The sequence below is a fragment of the Canis aureus genome, chromosome 10, assembly GCF_053574225.1.
Source record: "Canis aureus isolate CA01 chromosome 10, VMU_Caureus_v.1.0, whole genome shotgun sequence".
Lineage (NCBI taxonomy): Eukaryota > Metazoa > Chordata > Mammalia > Carnivora > Canidae > Canis > Canis aureus.
Window position 1 is genome coordinate 22,779,578 of NC_135620.1, and position 23,034 is coordinate 22,802,611.

Sequence of the window (23,034 nt, forward strand, 5' to 3'; positions counted from 1 at the left end):
GAATAGTTTGGAAAGGTGAAGCAGAACTTTCATAGCAAACTAGTTAGTATATTTTTGTGTGGAATTTAAACCAGGATTTCAGTGGAACAATGGTAAAATCGCTAGTACTTTATTATTTATGATGTGCCGATCTCTGATATAAATCCTTCAAACGTGGACCAACATGGAGCACCTGGGTGGCTTAGTTGGTTAGGTGTCTGACTCTTATTTTGGCTCAGGTCATCTCAAGGCTGGGAGATGGAACCCTTCACTCTGTGCTGGGTGTGGAGCCTGCTTAAGATTTTCTCTCTCCCTCTCTCTGCCCCTATCCCACCCCCCAAAATGGTGTATCAACAACATTTAATTTTTATAGTAGGTATATGAGGTAGGGTTATAATTTTCCCCATTTTATGTTTTTATATATTTTTTGCAATCTGCATTCTATTCCCAGGTTTATTCAGCACAATCCTTTCAGCCTACATGACAAAGTATAAACACAACAGTGCTGGGGCACCTGGGTGGCTCAGTCAGTTAAAGGTCTGCCTTCGGCTCAGGTCATGATCTGGAGTCCTGGGTTCAGGCCCCTCATCAGGCTCCCTGCTCAGTGGGGAGTCTGCTTCTCCCTCACCCCTCACTCTACTTGTGCTTTCTCTTTTTCTCTTACGTAAATAAATAACATCTTTAAAAAAAAACAACAGAACAGCACCTAAAATGCTAGAAGTTTATAAGACTCAAGACAAAAAATTTATACTGACTGTTAAAAAGCCAAAAAAGCAGTGTATGTTTTGCCAAGGTAGCCTGCAAGATCCCTATGAACAAGAGTTGCGATAGAGGGGTCTGTGATGACCCTGCAGAGCTTGCTCTCAACTTGCTCATCAATTTCAGAGAGAAAGGGAGACCTGGGATGTGGGTGTGTGTGCATGAGTACATGTAAAAATAGAACCATTTTCGGTAACTTACACGGGGTGTTTGACCCTAGAGGCTGGGAAAGGACAGGGCCAGGGGAGCAGGGCCAGGCTGGCAGGAACAGCAGCTGCATGAAAGTCCGCCTTTTCCTGAGACGCTCTGCAGACCAACAAGCAAGGGCATGATCAGGCCACCAGACTAGCCCCTGGTCATTTGTGGAAATGAAAGTCATACCTGCAGGTTGGGGCTACACTTCTACCCTGCTTGTCCCTGCTGGCTTTGCTACTAAATTGACTCTCTCGGGAACTCAAAATATGGGAGCTTTCTAGCCAGAAAACTGGAAGGCATCTTTATAGGCGCAGCCCTGAACCACAATAACACTCCTGCAGCTGGAACTTTGCTTTTGGAGGAGATGTCCCCGTTGCTGTCTTCAAAGCCTGCCCTAAGTAATTTCTTTCTTACCAATTCTCCTTTGGCTAGGAAAGTGACAAAATTGGAGTGGATGAGATAGAAGTTATAGGGCCTAGTGGCTATTTATTGGCAGAAGTTGGAGCTGGAGTGGCTACTGTGGCAGCAGCAGCCATTGGAGCGACATCGCCTGGAGGGGATGGGGAGAAGAGGACCTGCCATGTGGAGGGCGATGGCAGCATTTTCCTGGGAGGGCTGAATTACCTGGGGGGGGGGGGGGGCGGTGTCCTAGTGATGGTAGCGGTGGGCAGTGATCTGGCCATCAATTTGTTCTCCGTCCATGTCCTTTAGCACCTTCTTGGCTTCATCTGGATTTTCAGACTCCACAGATGCATAGCCTTTAGAAAGATGGGGTTACATCCTTTCTACAGGCATTTGAGTCATAGTAATTTTCCCAGAGGTGGAGACCATCATCATCACGTGGTCCTTGCTCACATTTCTAGTGAGCCTCCTGATAGACATTTGAGCTGGTTTAGCGGAAGGACTCTGCTTTTTCCTTTTCTTTTCATCTCTTTTGGGTGTTTTGGATTTGAAATGGGAATGCAGCCTGTTGTCATGCAAATGCCCAGAAGTACTTGTTGAGCTAGAGAAGCTGCTGGAATTGGAGCTGTAGGTTGTGCTGTATTTCCCTAGCAGCTTGACACTGAAGGGGGGACCTTGAATCACTGCTGGAGCCTGTCCTGGTGTTGGGGGTAGAGCTGGATCAGGACCTGGTGCTGCTGCCACCACTGGAAGTGCTGCCCTTGTTCCAAGTTTTATCCTTGTCAAGATCCTTCTCGCTCCACTCCTTGGTGGCCCCTTTATATTTAGAATGATCCTTGGACTTCTCATCAGAGTGATTTTTGTGTTTGGTAGGAGGAGGATCCTATCTTCATGCCTTTGTGACCTACTCCCTCTCTCTTCAACTGCTAAGGCCGAGGCCCTAATTTTCCCCATTTTAGAATTTTAGAGATTAAGTAACAGAATTCACACAGCTAGAAAAGGCAGAGAAGAGATTTGGATAGACCCATACTGATTCTGGTGTTTGAGCTCTCTGTAAATACAGTAAAGTTGATGGCAAAGTGGAAAAGCTAAGCATTTCTTTTTTTTAGTGTGATAAGCTTACTGTTAACAGAACTTTTTAGGAATGTAAGAATTGCTTTGTAATGATAGGATATTGGTTTCTTAGGATAAGAAGACTGTGGACTTTCCCCATATTTGGCAGGAGTTATGCCTTGTTTGCGGTCTTGTTTGCCTGCTATATCATGTGAAGATTGCCATTCCAGTAGTGACACTTGATTGTTTTCTAAGAAGTTAATTGTTTGTAGTGTGAGTATGAGCCAAAAAAGGATGAATACGATTGACTCTTGAACAGTTTTGGGGTTGGGGTGACTTGGGAAACCAAAAACTTAACTACTAATAGTGTGCTGTTGACTGGCAGCCTTATAGCAGAAACAGTTTAACACATTTTGTATATTGTATCTACTATGTATTGTATTCTTATAATAAAGTAAGCTAGAGAAAAAGTTATTAAAATAATAAGGAAAATACATTTGCAGTAGAGTATCACAGAATATCCATGTTATAAGTGGATCCCCACAGTTCAAACCAGTTTTGTTGAAGGGTCAGCTGTAATTTGACCCGAGACAAACTTTTATTTAGCTTTTCAAGAATTACAAAGCAGCTCTTATTACTGTTAAGGCAGATGTAGATTTTAAAAGTAAGGGGATCCCTGGGTGGCTCAGTGGTTTGGTGCCTGCCTTTGGCCCAGGGCGTGATCCTGGAGTCCTGGGATTGAGTCCCGCATCAGGCTCCCTGCATGGAGTCTGCTTCTCCCCTGCTTGTGTCTCTGCTCTTCTCTGTCTCTGTCTCTCCCTGTCTCTCTGTCTCTCTTGAATAAATAAATAAAATCTTAAAAAAAAAAAAAGATTATTTTATCTGAATCCCATATAAGACTCCCCACGGGGAGCCTGCTTTCCCCTCTGTCTGTGTCTTTGCCTCTCTCTCTGTGGCTCTCATGAATAAATAAATAAAATCTTAAAAAAAAAAGTAAAAATGTTACCAGACTTTAAGGGAGAATATTACCTAGACCAACTCTGTACAATAGAACATTTGTTGAGATGGAGATGTTCTGTATCAGCATTCTGTATGCAATTCTAACAAGTTTTAAGAGATAAAAATGATTTGAATTTTACTTGAGGGCCATTGGGAAGGCCTCACAAAGTAGGTAATATTTCTGGAGAATGAGTGAGGTAAAGAAGGATGAGAGCATTTCAGGTGGCAAAAGTGGTACTAGCAAGGAAGATGGAAAGACTAACTTGGCATTGGTTCACTATGCTTGATATGCAGGTGGAAAGTGGGGTTGGGGTTGGGGTGGTTTGAGCCTTAAGTTCCACCATAAAGCATCTGGGCTTTGTCAATTACTGGTTTTGTTTGAAAGATAATTACAAGCAAGGTGGCTTCAGGGTTAAACAGGTAGAATAGAAAATTGTCCAACAGGATATATAATAAACTTGAGAACATTAATGTTTTCTATTGTTAGGGCCAGCAATTGTTTTGAGGAGATGAAGGTTTCAGTTTTAAAGGACTGCAGTAAAGAATGGAAGATAGATAACACTGCCCTGTAATTTACCTTGGGGTTGAGTTGTTGGTGGGATCTGGTGGCTTTTTTAGAAAAGATGTGAGTTTACCAAATCGTTAGGGTTAGGCTAGAAGGCCTTTTTGGGGTGGAGAGTGAATGGAGTGGATAAATGGTCTTTGGTAGTTTCCTAAAGGGCAGCAAGAGCTGTGATAGGAGAGGCATTCCTATGGTACCGAGAACATTTAAAAAATTAGTGATTAGGTGTATATATATGCAGAAAGGCTAAGCTTGACCACCTGTGTTTCTTGGAGGCTATCTCCAGTATCTTCTGGGCCTGCAGTGTTTAGGGTTCAGAGCAAATCTAATAAGATCCCAGGCTATGCTGTATTTATACAGTGCATAGCTACTTGCACCTGCTCTGGGAGATCGACTAAAGGCTTCTTACCTATTGGGTTGAAAAGGCCACTGAGGCACAGAGAGGCCCAGCATTCTGGCAGATTGCACAGGGCTGCTAGTAAGTTTGTCTAAGTGAAATAATCCTCAGTAGATCATCTAATGTAGTCAGATGTGGACCAAGGCATTATGGCTCCAGAGCTTATATACTCTAAATTTGAAGAGCTTGGGGTCTGGGACAGATAGGGCCATAGCTAGAGTGTAAGTATGGAGAAATGGCCTAGAGTCTTGACTCCATTGCTTTCAGATTGTGACCCTGTATAAATTTACTTATAATCTTTTTGGACTCAGTAAACTGAGATGGAGTGCTTTTTTTGAAGATTTAATGAGGGTAATACACAGCAATTTGTGCATTCCTTGTTACTAAAAGAGGAAGAGGACAAGGTTTTACTAGATTGAGGAGAAAATAGACTGTTTAGGATTTAGTTTTGTCTTTTAGGATTTTTTGGGTGCTTTGGAGTGAATTTGATCTTTAGCTTGAAAGAAAGCAGCCAAAAAAAAAAAAAAAAAAGGAAGAAAGAAAGAAAGCAGCCACTGGAAAGAGAGGTGTCAAATAAATGGGAGTAGAGGGTGGGGCAGGGTTCCAGAGGGATTAATAGGAATGAAAAAACTGGGACGCCTGGGTGGCTCAGTGGTTGAGCGTCTGCTGTTGGCTCAGTCAGTGATCCTGGGATCGAGTCCCACATCAGGCTTCCTGCGTGGAGCCTGCCTTTCCCTCTGCCTATGTCTCTGCCTCTCTCTTTCTCTGTGTCTCTCATGAATAAATAAAATCTTAAAAGAGAGAGAGGGCAGCCCGCCCTGGTGGCTTTGTGGTTTAGCACCGCCTTCAGCCTGGGGCGTGATCCTGGAGACCTTGGATTGAGTCTCTGCCTCTCTCTCCTTCTGTGTCTCTCATGAGGAAATAAATAAAATTTTAAAAAGATCTTAAAAAAAGAGAGAATGAAAAACCTATGGGGAAGTATAGAGGCCATGCTAGCAAAACCCATCAATTCCAATATAACTGACTTTCTAAGCTTAAACATGGTATTTTGAAGTAGTTATACTTGTGAGCCTTAGGTTTCTAAAATAAGCTGCACATGCATGAAACTGCAAATACATGCAGGTAGTGTATGAATTGGTGATTTGGAAGAACGTGTTCACAGAAGAATGTGGTGTTCACAAGCGACAATGAAGTTTATTGTCGGAAATGGTGAGTCCTTGTGGTGCCTGACTGGCTCAGTTGGAAGAGCATGCAATTTCTTGACCTTGGGATTGTGAATTTGAGCCCCCAGGTTGGGTGTAGAGATTACTTAAAAAAAAAAAAAATAGTAAACTTTAAAAAAAATTTGTGAGTCCTTGGAAGCTAGTTCTAGGAAAATTATTTTTTACTAATACATAGTAGGATAAGAGTTCTTCTCATGGCTTATAGACTGTTCTCTAGGGGAAATTATAAGCTATTTGAGAAAGCAAGAACATTTAATTGATGTATTGGTAAGAGGGTACAATATTTCATATTGGGATTTTGAGCAACAGACTTGAAGAGTAAGGAATAGTGGAGGTTGGCTAGATAGTATTCTATTCTATTATAGATATAAGATAATCTGTTACCTAGTCACTTAGATAAACTTATTAGGACTAATGGTTAACACATCAGACTTGTGCTTCAACATCTAAATGACAGGACTCCCATTATTCTAAGAGGCCAGCCATTCTTAGAGATAGTTTTACTCAATGGAGAGATCAAAATAAAATATTTACAGTGCGCTTTTATAATGTGTGGCTTTTTAGTTAAGACTCAGAAAGGTTGCCTGCTATGGTGATGTAATCCTCTTGGATGTAATGTTGTATGCAGTAAGGTTTGATGCTTAAATGTTTTTTTCCCCTAGGGCTTGCATTTCTTTTGGTCCTAAGAATCGTTCAATTGGAGCAGCAGCTAAAAGCCAGGTAGAGTTTTGTTTTGTTTCCTTTTTTCCTAAATGACTTATTTCTCTGCTTTGTCCATCTTTCCATTCAGTAAGTATTTCAGTGCCCATTATGTGCCTAGTATGACCGTTCCTAGGTGAACAGATGAAAAAGGCCTGATCCTTAGTCTCCTGTGCTTGAGTGAGAAGCAAATAGCTTTTTAAAATAGCATGAACGGGGCCCCCTTGGTGGCTAAGTTGGGTAGGCTTCTGACTCTTGATTGATTTCTGCTCAGGTTTTGATCTCAGGGTTGTGAGTTCAAGCTTGATATTGGGCGGGCTCCATGCCGGGCATGGACCCTACTTTGAAAAAAAAAATAACTTGAACGGCATAATTTCTTTAATGAAGACTACCGGGATGTATTTTGCCCAGACTTGTTTAAGCAAGGCTTGCTTATTCCTGTATATTTTACGTGTTCCTTAAAGTCTGTCTCTTTGGGTTTTCATCTTAGTCATACTTAGAGTTAATGTTTGTAGATTTGATCTTGTTAATCAAGGAGCTCAAGGAAATAAAGCGTACTTGTAGAAGCACACTTGACATTAATGTTTTTACTTTATAAAATAGGAACCTAACATTATTTGTTGGTTTCTAAGTAACCAGAGCAGCAAAACTCCAAGAGTTCTGCTGCTTTGGTTGTCTGAGCTTGTAAAATTAAGGAATTGCATATTTGACCTTTTAATGGTTCATTCTGGATCACCATAAAGAATTAATTAACGGTCTTTTTTTCTGGGTTGGGCAGGGCCGATGATTTAAAAGTCCAGGGGCACCTGGCTGGTTTAGTTGGGAGAACATGTGACTCTTGGATCTTGGGGTTGTGAGTTTTGAGCCCCACATTGGGTATAGAAATTATTAAAAAATAATAATAAAATAAATTTTAAAAAAGCCTAAGAAAATGGTGCTTAGCCAATTTTTTAAACATTGAGTGTTTTATAATTTCATTTTCAAAAAAATCAAAGGTTTGTTAGGAAGCAGTAGATAACATGTCCAGAGCTAGTTTAAAATGTCTTCTCTTCTAAAATACCAGTGAGTTTTTTTTTTTTTTTTTTAAACTTGCTTTAATTATTGAGAATAGTTCTTGTACTAAACTGGCAACTTAGTTCTAGGATTAGTCACTGTGATACTGAGTTTCTGTTTGGCAGCCTACTGAAAGTAGGGCCCAATGTTGGAGGTCTCATTGTTTTATAAAAGACTTCTGAGTGCTTTGTAACATAGCTGATGCAGAGGAGCTCTGTAGAAATTTGGAAGTTACACTTGCTGCCTTTATCCAAAGTCACCATTAGTATCTTAATGTATAACCTTTTGTACTTTTTCTGCAGATATATTTTTATTTTTTTTTTAATTTTTTAAAAAAATTTATTTATTATAGTCAGAGAGAGAGAGAGAGAGAGAGAGAGAGAGAGAGAGGCAGAGGGAGAAGCAGGCTCCATGCAGGGAGCCCGATGTGGGATTCGATCCCGGGTCTCCAGGATCGTGCCCTGGGCCAAAGGCAGGCGCCAAACCGCTGCACCACCCAGGGATCCCTTTTTCTGCAGATTTAAATGCTTCCCCTGCTGCAAAAGTGAGATCATACCATATAGATACTTGTCTTCCAACTTTCTGAAAAAAAGTTACCATTGTATGGGTGTATCATTTATTTATCCATTCTCCTGTTAATTGACCATCTAGGCTGTTTCCAGTTTTCTGCTGTTGTAAATAATACTTGGTTACTGTCTGTTTACATTTATCTTTGTGTACTTACTGTCCTCTTTTTTCCCCAATATGTTTAGTTTCTTTCACTAGAATCTGAATTGATATGCCCTGAATTGACTCCGAAAGTTTGAATCATAAATTATGGTAATTTTTAAAAATTAAAGCTCATTTTATGTAAATGTTGATTAGAAGTTTAAGAACAGAAGACTACCTTTGTACATGTTCAATGACCTGTCTTCATGGAGAAGTAGGACAAGCTAGGCTCTGGTCCCATCCTTTATACTGTGGTCTGTACAAATGCATTGTTCCTCACTTCACATGTGAGCAGGCATTATACAGAAAGGTGTACTGCTGAAGAAAATGAAACTCAGAAGGAAACTTGAAGTTAAAGTTAAAATGATGCTAGTTTATTCTGACATTGTTGATTTTTTTTTTTTCCCCCTAATTGCTCTTAGTCTTTTTACTCTTTGATTCTGATGTTCTTTCTTTTAGGTAATTTCCAATGCAAAGAACACAGTCCAGGGATTTAAAAGATTCCATGGCCGAGCATTCTCTGATCCATTTGTGGAAGCAGAAAAATCTAACCTTGCTTATGATATTGTGCAACTGCCCACTGGATTAACAGGTATAAAGGTAAGATCTCAAAGTAATGCCTTGTAATTGAAATACAGTGTTTTATTATATCAGGTCAATACATGTTTGTACCATTCTGAGTTCAAGTTGGAATGAAAATGTTTGTAAATGTTTAGGAGAAGGTTTTGGTAGGAAAGACCCTTTGGTGTTTTTGAATAATCTGAATTTTTTTTTTTTTTTTAAGATTTTACTTATTTATTCATTAGAGACACAGAGAGAAAGAGATGCACAGACTTAGGCAGAGAGAGGAGGCTCCATGCAGGGAGCCTGATGCCGGACTCGATCATGCCCCGGGGCAAAGGCAGATGCTTCACCACTGAGCCATCCAGGCATCCCACATAATCTGAATTTTAATTGGAAATGAAAGGTTGCACTCTTAATATGAGTTGGACAGATGGGTAGTGGTGATTTGAAGTTAACGTTGCCATTGCTGCTTGTATTGTTTACTGATGGAGCAGTCTTTCTGGTGTGACTTTAGTGAACACTTCTGGAATACCAAACAAATAACTGAACACTTTAAAGTCACTAACCAGGGATCCCGGCGTGGAGCCTCTGCTTCTCCCTCTGCCTGTTTCTCTGCCTCTCTTTCTCTCTATGTCTATCATGAATAAATAAATAAAATTTTAAAAAGAAAATAAGTCTTAAAAAAAATAAAGTCACTAACCAGGTGTATGGTCATACTCTTGACAATACTCTTGACAATAGGACTTCTTAGATTGGAAAGAGGTATTCTTTTGAGAAAAGGGAGTTTAGTCTTTGATATCTCTGGGACATCTAGAAGAGTTTGTGAAGCATACAGTGAATTGATAATACAAAAGAGGCAAGTGAGTTTAGCAAGGGGAGATTTGGTGTTTGAGACATTGCAGTTGGGGAAGTTAGGATCGTGGAAATAGGCTCAGAATGCAATAAATGATGAGACTTGGGAGAAAAAGGTAGTGAGTTGTCCTGTTGTAGCTGAGAACACAGTTGAATTTAGAAGTGAAGAATTTTGATAACTGAAGAATGATCACTGGGTTTACTTAGATTATTTGTGGCAGTCATCAGAACAGTTTGAATGGCTGGTAATAGATAAATCTGGAGTACAGGGGAGGGAAGCAGGGAGAAAAAAGAGGTGAGTAAATGGAGAATACTAATAGGAAAGAAATAGGATTAGGTATTGTCAGATTTAGTCATAAGCATTGCAAGAGCCAAAAGAGGAGACTAGGGAGAAGACTCGGGAACAAGTGCATCCAAGTATAGGAGTGGATGAATAGACCAGCAGATAGGGAAGAAGAGACTCCTGGGGAGGGGTGCTTTCCCATCTTTATCATGCAGTAAAGTAAGAGACTACTAGATTCTGAATCAGAGTAAATTATGTTTGGGCTGGGGAGCTAAGAGTGGAGGAGAAAATAGTGTTTAGGTCACCTGGAGCAGCAGCGGAAAGAAGAGAGTAAATGTTTTCAGGGATGGGTTGTATTTGGGGACTATGGGCATGTGGGCTGGGGCTTGTCCTAGTCAGTTTTTCAGCATTTAAAGTTTGTAGCCCTTATTGAAGTTGCATACTTTTATGCAGGGTAGTTTATCTTGAATCATTATTCATTTATCCTTTATTTTATTTATTTATTTATTTCTAATTTTTATTTATTTATGATAGTCACACAGAGAGGGAGAGAGAGGCAGAGACATAGGCAGAGGGAGAAGCAGGCTCCATGCACCGGGAGCCCGATGGGGGATTCGATCCCGGGTCTCCAGGATCGCGCCCTGGGCCAAAGGCAGGCGCCAAACCGCTGCGCCACCAGGGATCCCTCATTTATCCTTTAATTCAAGTATTTATTGGGTCAAGTTTGTCCTGTCTTGGCCTATAACAGGAAATAAACTATGACCTCAGGTTAGATTGGATCCTAATTTCAGAAATGATCTTAAAGTCAACACGGTAAATGAACTAAAACACATAGTATTCCAGATGGTAGAATGTCCACCACCAGACCCCTTTATGGAGGTACAGTGTGGGCCATGGTGAGCTACATCAGTTTGCTTTTGCACGGTAATGGTCTCAGGTTTTGTTGGTGGTCACAACATACTGTTTACATAATGGTCCTTATCTGGAGTATTAATGTTTGCTAAACATGTTAAAAAGCTAAAAGTGACCTTCAAGTTGTTTTTGCTTCTCAAACTAGTGTTCTTCAGTTCCTTCTTAAGATAATGTTCCGTTGATGATGTGTTAGACATTGCTTATTTCAGGCTTTTAGGTCATGAAAAGCTGGAATAAGCCCAGATCCTTATGTTTTATTGCAGGTCAAATATATGGAGGAAGAGCGAAATTTTACTACGGAGCAAGTGACAGCCATGCTTTTGTCCAAACTGAAGGAGACAGCAGAAAGTGTTCTCAAGAAGCCTGTTGTGGACTGTGTTGTTTCGGTGAGTTTGATTCCTTTTTTTTTTTTTTTTTTAACATTTTGTTTATTCATGAGAGACAAGGGGAGAGAGAGAGAGAGAGAGAGAGGCAAAGACACAGGCAGACAGAGAAGCAGGCTTGAGAGAGAGAGAGAGAGAGAGAAAGGCAAAGACACAGGCAGACAGAGAAGCAGGCTCCATGCAGGGAGCCCGTTGTGGGACTCGACCCCAGGACTTCAGGACCACGCCCTGGGCCAAAGGCAGGCTCTAAACCGCTGAGCCATCCAGGGGTCCCTGATTCTTGAGATCATGACCTGAGCTGAAGTCAAGAGTCTAATGCTTAACTGACTGAGCCACCCAGGTGCCCCTCCAGGTTTTTTTTTTTAATTATAAATAAATTTTAAAAATTTATTATAGTCAATGAACTTGATGATAAGATTTTGCTCTTATGTGTTAAGTTTGTAGGATTTATAGGCTAAATTCCTAGATGTACAACTGCTAGGACAAAGAATATGTGTATTTGTAATTATAACAGCAGCTGTTTAATTGTCCTTTAAAGAATTTGTAATCACACTTCTCCCTGCAGAGTATAAGAGGACTTGTTGGACAACAGCCTCATCACAACTTATTGAGGTGTTAGCTAGTTCTGTAATAGTTGAATAATGCTATCAAAGTGTATGCGATTTTAATGTTTACTCTTTAGGTGAAGTTGAACATTTTAATTTTTTAATTTTTTATTTTTTTTGAAGTTGAACATTTTTAAATTTAAGGTTTCTTTATTTCCTTTTCTACATAAGACATTCCTGTTCTTTGCTCATTTTGAGTTTATGGTGTACATTTTGATCTGTAGTTCTTCATATAAAAGAGATAAGCTGTATCATTTTATGATATGAGTTGCAAATATTTTTCCCCATTTAGTCATTAGAATTTTTATGAGTGAAATTTATTATTAGTATTATTTTTATATTTTATTTATTTATTCATGAGAGACAGAGAGAGAGAGAGAGAGAGAGAGGGGCAGAGACATAGGCAGAGGGAGAAGCAGGCTCCCTGTGTGGGGAGTCTGATGTGGGACTTGATCCTGGGACCTCAGGATCACGACCTGAGCTGAAGGCAGACGCCCAACCTCTGAGCCACCCAGGTGTCCGAGTCAAATATATTAATCGATTAAAAATTGTTTTGTTCATAGTTGACATACAATGTTACATTAGTTTCAGGTGTACATCTTAGTGATTTGACAAGTTTGTACTTTACGCTTGTTTAACACAAGTGTAGCTGCCATCTGTCCTGTTAATGTTGCTATTCAAATATATTAATCTTTTCTCCCCTTTTTTTCCTCTTCTCTATTTTGTGTTACATTTAGAGAATTTTTTCCTACTCTGATGGTAAAGACTGCCTTTCCTTCTGGTGCTCTTTTTTTTTTTTTAAACTGTTAAATCTTTGATTTGAAATCTATTTTGGTATGAGGTGTGCAGTAGGGATGCAACCTCATAATTTTTCTCTTTCATCCATTCCAATGCTCTTTACTGAATATTCTAACATTTCTTTATTTATTTGAAATACTTCCTTGATTGTATACGGAATAAATTGCTGTAGGTATTTGAAGACATTTCTGGATTTTGCTGTTTTTTGGCAGATATGTTTTAAATGAGGACTCCCTAATATAGTAAACTTTCAAATTTTTTTGTAGGTTCCTTGTTTCTATACTGATGCAGAAAGACGATCAGTGATGGATGCGACACAAATTGCTGGTCTTAATTGCCTGCGATTAATGAATGAAACAACTGCAGGTAACAGGGGTTGTTAGCATCTGTGACTTGCTAAATCTTGAAGGTTTTGCAGTCTTAAAACTATGGGGTTTCTTGTTCTTTATTTTGCTTGCAGCACTTACACATATGTGCCATAGTACTTTTGGATATTGTGTCACTCATAAAGAATTCATCTGACCAGTGCTTTTTCTTTATCCACATAGCACTTACTTTGGTATGTAATCACATGCTTGTTTGGAAAGTAACACAGTTACTGTGTGTCGAGAGCAGTGTGTTGTTTTAAAGATTGGCCTTTTTTTCCACCACTGTAATGGGGTGTAAAGAAACATCTCAGGGAGAGATAGGTAGGAATGTTGAGGTGGCATAAATTAGAAGAAATCCTGGAAAATATTTTTGGAAAAGTGGGGGAAGTGGTGGGGGAAAATAGCCCAGCCCAGGTCATTGGAATTGAAAATTGGAAATGTTAAGGAGGTCTAAGTGAATGTCAGTCTTTGATTCTTTGTAGTTAATGTTCCTCATGAATAAATTATGCAAAGCATATGGAGAATTTGATTTTTCCAAAACAGCATATGATGTAGTCCTATTCACTATATATATATTTTTTTTACTTAAAGTGACTTTTAAATGTACTATTTAAATGATAATATTACATTGAATTTAATTTTTTTCTTATGTAGTTGCTCTTGCATATGGAATCTATAAGCAAGATCTTCCTGCCCTAGAAGAGAAACCAAGAAATGTAGTTTTTGTAGACATGGGGCATTCTTCTTATCAAGTTTCTGTATGTGCGTTTAATAGAGGAAAACTTAAAGTAAGTATATTATTTCTGGAGAACTATATTGCAACTGTATGGTAATTAGGAATTTATGGAGATAGTTGAAATAATAGAGAATTTTGTTGCATTAATGGAAGCTTGGTAAACTAAACTATGTAGAGGTAGAGTAGAAGTTGTAATTCATTAAGAGTTGACATGAAGCAAAAAGTACAGACCTTGAGAAAGCTCTAAAGATTTCTGATCCTTATTTTTCTAATCTGTAATGTGTAGAAAATAATGCTTACTCTGTAGGCTTATGAGGATGCTTTAACAGGAAGTCCCTTTGTATATTTTTTTACACTGAGGATTGAAGGGATGACAAAGGTATTCTGTGCTTAATCTTAAGGTTTTGAGTGTTATGGGAAAAGAGTGTGCGGACTAAAACTTGGACAGCCAGAAATAATCACTCCCAGACTGGGAGTGATATTCTTTCTATATTCTTGGAAATCGTAGAGCTCTGGAGAATGGAGCTTTCTATAAAGAGAAGTCTTAGGCGTGCAAAAGGCAAGGAAGGCCAGAGAATGAACATGGTTGCATTTGAATTTGCTGGCATATACTAGTTCCACAATGGGATATAAAATCAGTTCTCTAGCTGATTTAATCTAGAATTTGCTTAAGAATCAATGTGTTTTTGAGTTGTTTGCTTTAGTTATTAGGGTTGAATATCAGACTTCTTTGTGGCAAAGGCCTCAGTTGCCTTTCTCCTTGAAATTTGTGGATTGGTGGGGAGGATCTATCTGTCTCACAGTAAGTATTCATTAGGTTCAGAGGGCATTTTGAGACCCTATTTGTTACAGTCTTATTTTGAAAACTAGACTTGGTTTCATTTTGTGTTCTGATTTATATCGTTTCTAGGGTTTTTTCTTTTTTAATAAAAGGAAAAATCTTTGGGATGGTTGGGAAATAACAGTTACATGGTTTTTACAGTTGTAAATGTGGACCAAGTATAATTCTTAGTACTTGAACTTTATAATCACTAATCGCTTTATTTCTAAAGTCCATTGTATACTTTGACCTTTTTAAACGGAAGCTATTGGCCATAATTTAGCTTTGATTTTGGGTCAAAGTGGTGTGTGTCAGTGATTAGTTGCCTTTTATTTCCTCACCAAAATTGTCCTTTATTATGTCCTGTCACCTGTCAGTTTTGCGATTATAATTAAAATTTAATTCTAAAAATACTCATTATGGAAACCCCCCTCCCCAACCCCCAAGCTGGGGTAGAAAAATCAGTCACAGTCTTATTACCATGAACAGGATATGCTGTATTTCATTTTAGTCTTTTGAAGAAAACAAAATTAGTTCTGTGTCCGTTTTCTTCACTGAACATATTAAGAAGATTTCCCCACGACATTTAACATCTTTGAAGAGATTGTTTTTTATTGATTTTATTTTTTCATAAAGATGTAATCGTTTATTTAGCCTACTTTCTATTATTGAATTGGATTAGATCTGGTTTGCTCCTAATCTGTAAAAGATTTGGGTAATGGATAATCAAAGCTAATGAGACTTCTACAAGTTGTTGTGAATTAATCCTTTAGCATCTTTGGTGCTAGTAAACTGCACTGAGGTAGGCCTTTGGTATTATTCATAGTTTTGTGACAGTAATAAGACCAGAATTGTGTAATGACCTGTTCATGCATTTGACTTTGGATATCTAATTTTAGTTTGCAGTCAGATGGGTGTAGTAGAAAGGGCTTGGATTTTGGAATTGAGAGGATTAGGTTTTGAATTGAAGTTCTGCCATTTATTAGCTTTGTGACCTGCAGATTATCTCTGATCTGTCTGGGCCTGTAACATCATCTGTAAATTGAGGATTACAGTGTCTCATTTTATAGTGATTAAATGACGGGTGCACATTGCTTTGTCTCAACCTTAATGTGCCCTCTTGTAATTTACCAGTTAAATATATATCATGATAAAATTTTAAATTGGTTTATTTTTGAATTAATTATCTTTTTTCCTAAGGTTCTGGCCACTGCATTTGACACGACACTGGGAGGCAGAAAATTTGATGAGGTTTTAGTAAATCACTTCTGTGAAGAATTTGGGAAGAAATACAAGCTAGACATAAAGTCCAAAATCCGTGCATTATTACGACTGTCTCAGGAGTGTGAGAAACTCAAGAAATTGATGAGTGCAAACGCTTCAGACCTCCCTTTGAGCATCGAATGTTTTATGAATGATGTTGATGTATCTGGGACTATGAATAGGTAACCAGATCAATATTTTGATGTTAAACTGAACTGTGATTTTTGTTTACTTCTATTAGCATTTATTTAGTTAAATGTTGAAATTACCATGCTTGCTATAAGATAATTTCTGTTCTGTAGGTAAAAATTAGAGACCATTCAGGATTTGGCTTTTTACGTAAAGTTTGGGTTTGATTATCCTAATAATGTAGACTAATTTTTTGTTCTGATTATTCCACTAAGTTGACAGGTGTGTGCATTATATGTGAGTTACTGGTTTTCAAAAAATCAGGGCAAGTTGCTTTAATGCTGAATAATACTGAATTTGATTTTAGTCATTGATTGAGAAATTGGTGTTCTTGCATAGTTCAGGGTCACGTGTGAGCAACAGCTCTTTTTGTACACTGCTGCAAGAATTCTGGGTAATTGACATTTCACGGCTATCCTTAGAAACACTCAGAATGTTACTGTTGTCTCTTGAGTTCCTTAGATGATGGGAGTGATAAGTTCTTTAGGATGTGAACTTTACTGGTAGAAATTTAGGTACGATTGGTGACTTGCTTGGGGAAGTGTGGCCTCAGTGACCCTCAAAAAATTGAGATGGAATTGGAATTACATTACTGTGCCTGGTAACTATATTTGTAGTCCCTTTTCCTCTCCACACTTGAAAGTGAGGGTTTTCATTTTGTGTTAGGGGGACTAGAGGGCAAGAGAGTACCGGTGTCTCTCTCAGAAATTGTTAGTGGAATGTTTTGTGATAATCAGAGCCAGGTAGACACTTGTAAGTAGTTTGTACCTTTTAAAAACTGAAACCAATTAACCTTTGTGCTGTTCTTTTTTAAACATTTGGACTTTGTGTACATTGAGTGCAAGGCTGTCATATTCTCGGCCCTAGTTTATAGTCTTCATGTAGTCTGTAATGCTCACCAGCAGTCTTTTTTTTCTTTAACAAAACTGGGTTATTTCTGACATAGTAGACTTCTGATTAACTTTTTTTGAGGTAAATTTCACATACCATTTTTTTTTAAAGATTTATTTATTTATTCATAATAGAGAGAGAGGAAAGACACAGGCAGAAGGAGAAGCAGGCTCCATGCAGGGAGCCCGACGCGGGACTCGATCCCGGGTCTCCAGGATCTCGCCCTGGGCCAAAGGCAGGTGCTCAACCGCTGAGCCACCCAGGGATCCCCTCACATACCATTTTAAAGTGGACAACTCTGGTGTTTTTCATACATTCACATTGCTGTGCAGTGACCACCTCTATCTAGTGACAAAATGTTTTCAACACTCTAAAATAAAACCTCATAACTATTAAGCAGTTACTTTCCATCTTCCCTTGCCTATCATACCTGGCAACTACTACTTTTTTCTTTATGGATTTATGTATTCTGAATGTTGTGTATAAATGGAATTGTAACTATGGGGTTTGCTTCTTTTGTATCTGACTTCTTTCACTTTTACCATAATGTTTTCTAGGTTCATTCACATTGTAACGTGTATTAGTACTTTTTTGCTTTTTATGGGAAATAATATTCCATTTGTATGGATCATATCACGTATTTTTTTTTAATCCTTTCCTGGTTTGTTTCTACCTTTTAGATATCTTGAATAGTGCTTCTATGACAATTCATGAATAAGTATTTGACAATTTTGTTTTTTGTTCTTTTTGGAGTAAGTGTAGGAGTGGAATTGCTGAGTCATATGCTAATTCTATGTTTAGCTTTTTGAGGAATAGCCAATCTATTTTCCTAGCATTTGGACCATTTTACATTCTCACCAGCAATGTATAAGGGTTTCAGTTTCACCACATCTTTGCTCAGGCTTGTTATTTACTACTGCTTTATTTATGTTAATGTCTCTCCATCATTTTGGTTGTTGGAAGGATAATCTCCTAATAGGTTTTTAAAAAATGGCACATGTGAACTGTGTGAAGTTCTTGCATGTTGATGATGTATTCCACATTTATACCCAGTTAGAACATAACCTTACCTCATATTCATTCCTTGATTGTTTTATTCTTTTTAAAGATTTTATTTTTTAAGTAATCTCTACACCTAAAACGTGGGGCTCAGAATTACAACCCTGAGATCAAGAGTCACATACTTCCCTGAGTCAGCCAGGTGACCCTTTCCTTGATTATCTTAAATGGAGTAATACTCTTCTTTCAGCATTTAGCATTGCTAATTGTGACAATATATTTTTTCAGTTATTTTTTTGCTAGATGCCCCAGTTTTTGTTTTTCTTTCTGGAAAGTCTAATTTACAAGGATAATTTGGCTTTGTTGCAGGTTGTTTTTGATCATTTTTTCCTAGGTATGCAGTGTGTGTTTTGGTATGCAGTTTCACAGCTATTTAAATATCAAGGAAGTTTTCTTGAATTACATCGTTCAGTACTTCTTCGTTTCTTGTGCTTTGATTTCATTCTTCCAGAAATCTTATATGAGTATGTTGGATCTTTCTTGCCTATAATCTATATTTGCCATTCTCTTTCCATTCATCCCGTTATGTCACTATTCGGAGTATTTGTCTTTGTGTTATTTCTATGTTATTTTTCATTTTTGACATTCTTTTCTTTTTTCTTTTTTTTGAGATTTTATTTATTTGAGAGAAAGAGCGAGGGAGCACAAGCAGGGGATGTGAAGAGGCAGAGGGGAGAGGAAGGCTAAGTGCTGCATACGGGGAGCCTGATACTGGGCTCCATCCCAGGACCCTGGGATCATGACCTGAGCTGAAGGCAGATGCTTAATGGACTGAACCACGCAGGCTCCTCTGTTCTTTTATTTCTTATTCTTAGTTTTTCTAATTCTGTTTGTTGCTCTTTCATTTTGTATCATTTATTCGTTGTACAATTCATATACCATTACATTTATCAAACTTTAAAGTGTACAATTCAGTGGTTTCAATATATTCACAAAGTTGTGCAACAAGGACCATGAACTAGTTTTAGAAATGTTTATCCATTAGCAGTCATCTCCGTTCCTCCCACACTAACCCTAAGCAATTACCAGTCTACTGTCTATCTCAGTGGATTTACTTAATCTGATGTTTGTTTGTTTGTTTTTAAAGTAAACTCTTCCCCCAAAGTGGGGCTTGAACTCATGACCTCAGGATCAAGAGACACATGGTCTACTGACTGAGCCAGCTAGGTGCCCCTGCCTAGTCTCCTTTTTTTTTTTTTTTTTTTTTTTGCCTAGTCTCATTTTTATGTGAAGTCAGTGTTCCTGAACTTTTTAAAATTTATTTATGATAGTCGGAGAGAGAGAGAGAGAGAGGCAGAGACACAGGCAGAGGGAGAAGCAGGCTCCATGCACCGGGAGCCTGACGTGGCATTCGATCCCGGGTCTCCAGGATCGTGCCCTGGGCCAAAGGCAGGCGCCAAACCGCTGCGCCACCCAGGGATCCCTGAACTTTTTTTTTTTTTTAAAGATTTATTTATAAGAGAGTACGTGCACGAGAGTTCCAGTTCAGAGAGAGGCAGAGGCAGGGCAAGAATTTTCAAGCGGACTCCCCCCTGAGCAGAGCAGACAAGGGGCTTGCTCTATTTAAAAACCCTGAGATTGTGGGCAGCCCGGGTGGCTCAGCGGTTTAGCACTGCTTTGCCCACAGCATGATCCTGGAGACCAGGGATCAAGTCCCACGTTGGGGTCCCCATATGGAGCCCGCTTCTCCCTCTGCCTGTGTCTCCCCGCCCCCCCCCCGTGAATAAATAAATAAAATATTAAAAAAACAAACAACCAACCAAACCTGAGATTGTGACCTGAGCTGAAACCAAGAACCAGACGTTCAGTAGACTGAACCACTCAGGCACACTCTCACTCTCTCTCTCTCTTTTTAAGTATTCCTGTGAACTTTCAGAAGGGCAGTGTCATTTTAGAGTTTTTTTTATTTCATTGCTCCACAGTGCCCTCTTTTGTTTTTATGAAATATTTCAAAGATGTGGCTTCCATCTTTTTTTCTTTATTCTTTGTCTCCAATGTGTTCTTTTTTTTTTTTAAAGATTTTATTTATTTATTCATGAGAGACACAGAGGCAGAGACCCAGGCAGAGGGAGAAGCAGGCTCCATGCAGAGAGCCTGATATGGGACTTGATCCCGGGTCTCCAGGATCAGGCCCTGGGCTGAAGGTGGCACTAAACTGCTGAGCCACCTGGGCTACCCTTTGGTTTGGATTTTATCAGCAGTTTTTCCTTATTGTGGCTCTTTTTCCTTGAAGGAAACTTTAACTTGGTTACTGTAAAGTTTATTGGTTCCTGTTCACCCTGGTTCTTAATGTTGTACCGTATTGAGGACCTTTTTTATATTCCTTTGCTTTGGAGTGTGCCAGTGCCTCCTCATTTTACCTGCTGTTTTCATTTTGGCCTGTTGAGTTTTGGTTTATTTTTTCAGATCCATTATTTTTTCAGGTCTATTATATATCCTGTTTTCTTCGGCTTTTGCACAGATACTGATACTTTGTAGAGGAGTTGTATATTGTTGGTAGTTTTTCTCATTTGTATTTTAGGATTCGTGGGGGATACTGTTATTTCTTTTTGTTGTAGGTGTTAATGGGGTTTTGGTTTTGCTATCCTAGTTGCTTTGTGTATTTTTCTGACAGGATATGAAGAGATGAAAAAACTATACTATTTGTATATAGAATATGTAGAGACTATTATAATTGGATAAAAAATTACAACCTAATTAAAAATTGGGCAGAGGATCTCAATAGATACTTCTCCAAAGTAGATAAAGAAATGGCTAGTGGGATGCCTGGGTGGGTCAGCGGTTGAGCATCTGCCTTGGGCCCAGGACGTTATCCTGGAGTCCTGGGATCAAGTCCCACATCGGGCTCCCTATGTGGAGCCTGCTTCTGTCTCTGCCTGTGTCTCTGCCTCTTTCTGTCTCTCATGAATAAATAAATAAGATCTTAAAAAAAAAAAAAAAGAAATGTCTAGAAAGGGCAGGAGAAGATGCTCAACATCATTAGCCTTCGGGGAAATGCAAAATCAAAACCACAATGAGAGGGCAGCCCCTGTGGCGCAGCGGTTTAGCGCCGCCTGCAGCCCGGGGTGTGATCCTGGAGACCCGGGATCGAGTCCCACGTCGGGCTCCCTGCATGGAGCCTGCTTCTCTCTCTGCCTGTGTGTCTGCCTCGCTTTCGCTCTCTCTGAATAAATAAATAAATCTTTTAAAAAAAATTATTAAAAAAAAAAAAAACCACAATGAGACAACAGTTCACACCCACCAGGATTCCTATTGTCAATAGCCTTGAAGAGGATGTGGAGAAATCCTCATACACTGCTGGTGGCAGTCTAAAATGGTGCACCCATTTTTAAAACTAGGTGGCAATCCCTTGAAATCTGTTAAACCTAGATTTACCATATGATACAGCAATTCATTTCCTTGGTATACACTCCAGATTAATAAAGCATGTATATGCAAAAAATTCTTAAACAAATGGTCATAGCAGTGCTACTCATAATAGCAAAAAAAGAAAGAAAGAAAGAAAGAAAGAAAGAAAGAAAGAAAGAAAGAAAGAAAACAAAACAACCCCAGTGTCCATTAACTACTAAAATGAATAAGCAAAATGTGATATGTTTATACAAAGAAATATTACTTGGAAGTTAAAACAATGTTGTACAGATACATGCTATAACATGGATGAACCTTGAAAATTTTATGCCAGATGAAAGAAACCAGTTACAAAGTATACATTTTGTATGATTCCATTTATATGGGATGTCCAGCATGAGTGGTTGCCTAGGGCTGAGGGGTAGGTGAGGGAATAATGGTTAATGGTGATGGAAGTGTTTTAAAATTGTGATGATGGTTGTACAGCTCTGAATATATTAAAAGCCATTTAATTATATATTTTAAATAGGTGAATTTTATTTTTTAATTATTTTTTAGATTTATTCATGGGAGACAGAGGCAGAAACACAATAGGTGAATTTTATAGTTATGGGAATTATTTTTCTAAACAACTTAAAAGCCTTTATGACTGCTATTGCCATAGGCAATTTCTAGGCTCTTCTCTGCAGGAGTCTATTTGTTTTTGTATGATGGACATTTTCAAATCTGCAGCAAAATAATTTTTTAGTGAACATCCTCATCATGCCATTGGTTGTATTTATAACGTTAATTCTACCTGTTTAATCACATACCTGTTCATTTCTCCATCCTGTGTTTATTTATCCATCCCACCAGTTTTATTTTTTGATACACCTCAAAATAAATTGCAGACATCCATCTGTATACTTCTCTCCAGATTCTAAAGCTTGCATATTAATCAGAACTCACTGTTTTATGTTTTTTTGTTTTATTTTTATATCATGACATACTGAAGCTTGAAGTGGTCCTTTGCTGAATTTTGACAACTGGCCAGTTGTCTCAGGAGACAGACCATCATGTCCGGAAATGTTTCCCCAGGTCTTCATGCCCAGGGGTAGCTGCTGATGGGAACTTTTTATCTTAAGGGATTGGAGATGAAAATTGCCTGTTCTGGACATCTAGAAAAGTAGCCATACAGTGTGTAGTCAGTCTTGGGTAAAGCTTCTTTTGCTCAGCATAAAATTTGATTCATTTAGTTTAATCTTTTATTTATTCTTTCTTATGTATTGCTGAGTAGTTGTGTCATTGTACATTTAATGTTTTCCCCTCCTGATGGACACTGGCTTTTTCCAGTTTTTTTTTTTTTTTTTTTTTTTGCTAATAGGGAAAACTCATTTTATTTTTTATTTTATTTTTTTTTTTTTGGGAAAACTCATTTTAAACTCTCACCAACAGGTAGGAGTTGCAGTTGTTGAATCCTCACCAATATTGGTATAAGTGGTCTTAAATTTTTGCCATTCTGGTGTGTACATTTTGTACCTCAGTGATATAATTCATAAGAATCACATTTCTAAAGTGTCTCATCAGTGGTTTTTAGTATATTCACAAAATTGGGCAACCATCACCACAACCCAATTATAGCATATTTTCATCATCTCATAAAGAAACCCTGAATGAGTTATCAAGGTATAAAAAGACTTGGAGGACCCCCAAATACATACTTCTAAGCAAAATAAGCCACTTTGAAAGGTGATATACTGTTTGATTTCAATGATAAAAGATTCTGGAAAAGACAGATCTATGGAGACTGTGAAAACATCAGTGGTTAGCCAGGAGTTCAGGGGAAGTGAGGGATGAATAGGTAAAGCACAGGATTTTTAGGGCACTGAAGCTCTTCCATGTGATAACTATCAAGCTGGATACTTATCAACATACATTTGTCAAAACCTATAGAA

At 38.5% G+C, this 23,034-nt stretch overlaps 1 protein-coding gene and 1 pseudogene across 3 annotated transcripts in view; one reads left to right on the plus strand and one right to left on the minus strand.

Moving 5' to 3' along the window:
• The window catches only part of HSPA4 (heat shock protein family A (Hsp70) member 4), a 72,990-nt gene that overhangs the window by 31,398 nt on the left and 18,558 nt on the right, over positions 1 to 23,034 (plus strand). For all 3 annotated transcript variants that reach the window (XM_077911653.1, XM_077911655.1, XM_077911654.1), the window contains exons 2-7: positions 6,232 to 6,289; positions 8,489 to 8,629; positions 10,904 to 11,026; positions 12,693 to 12,792; positions 13,449 to 13,582; positions 15,551 to 15,795. In XM_077911653.1, the coding sequence (XP_077767779.1) occupies positions 6,232 to 6,289; positions 8,489 to 8,629; positions 10,904 to 11,026; positions 12,693 to 12,792; positions 13,449 to 13,582; positions 15,551 to 15,795 (801 nt within the window). The remainder of the gene's footprint in view (positions 1 to 6,231; positions 6,290 to 8,488; positions 8,630 to 10,903; positions 11,027 to 12,692; positions 12,793 to 13,448; positions 13,583 to 15,550; positions 15,796 to 23,034) is intronic.
• Positions 1,416 to 4,558, minus strand: LOC144322787 (uncharacterized; annotated as a pseudogene).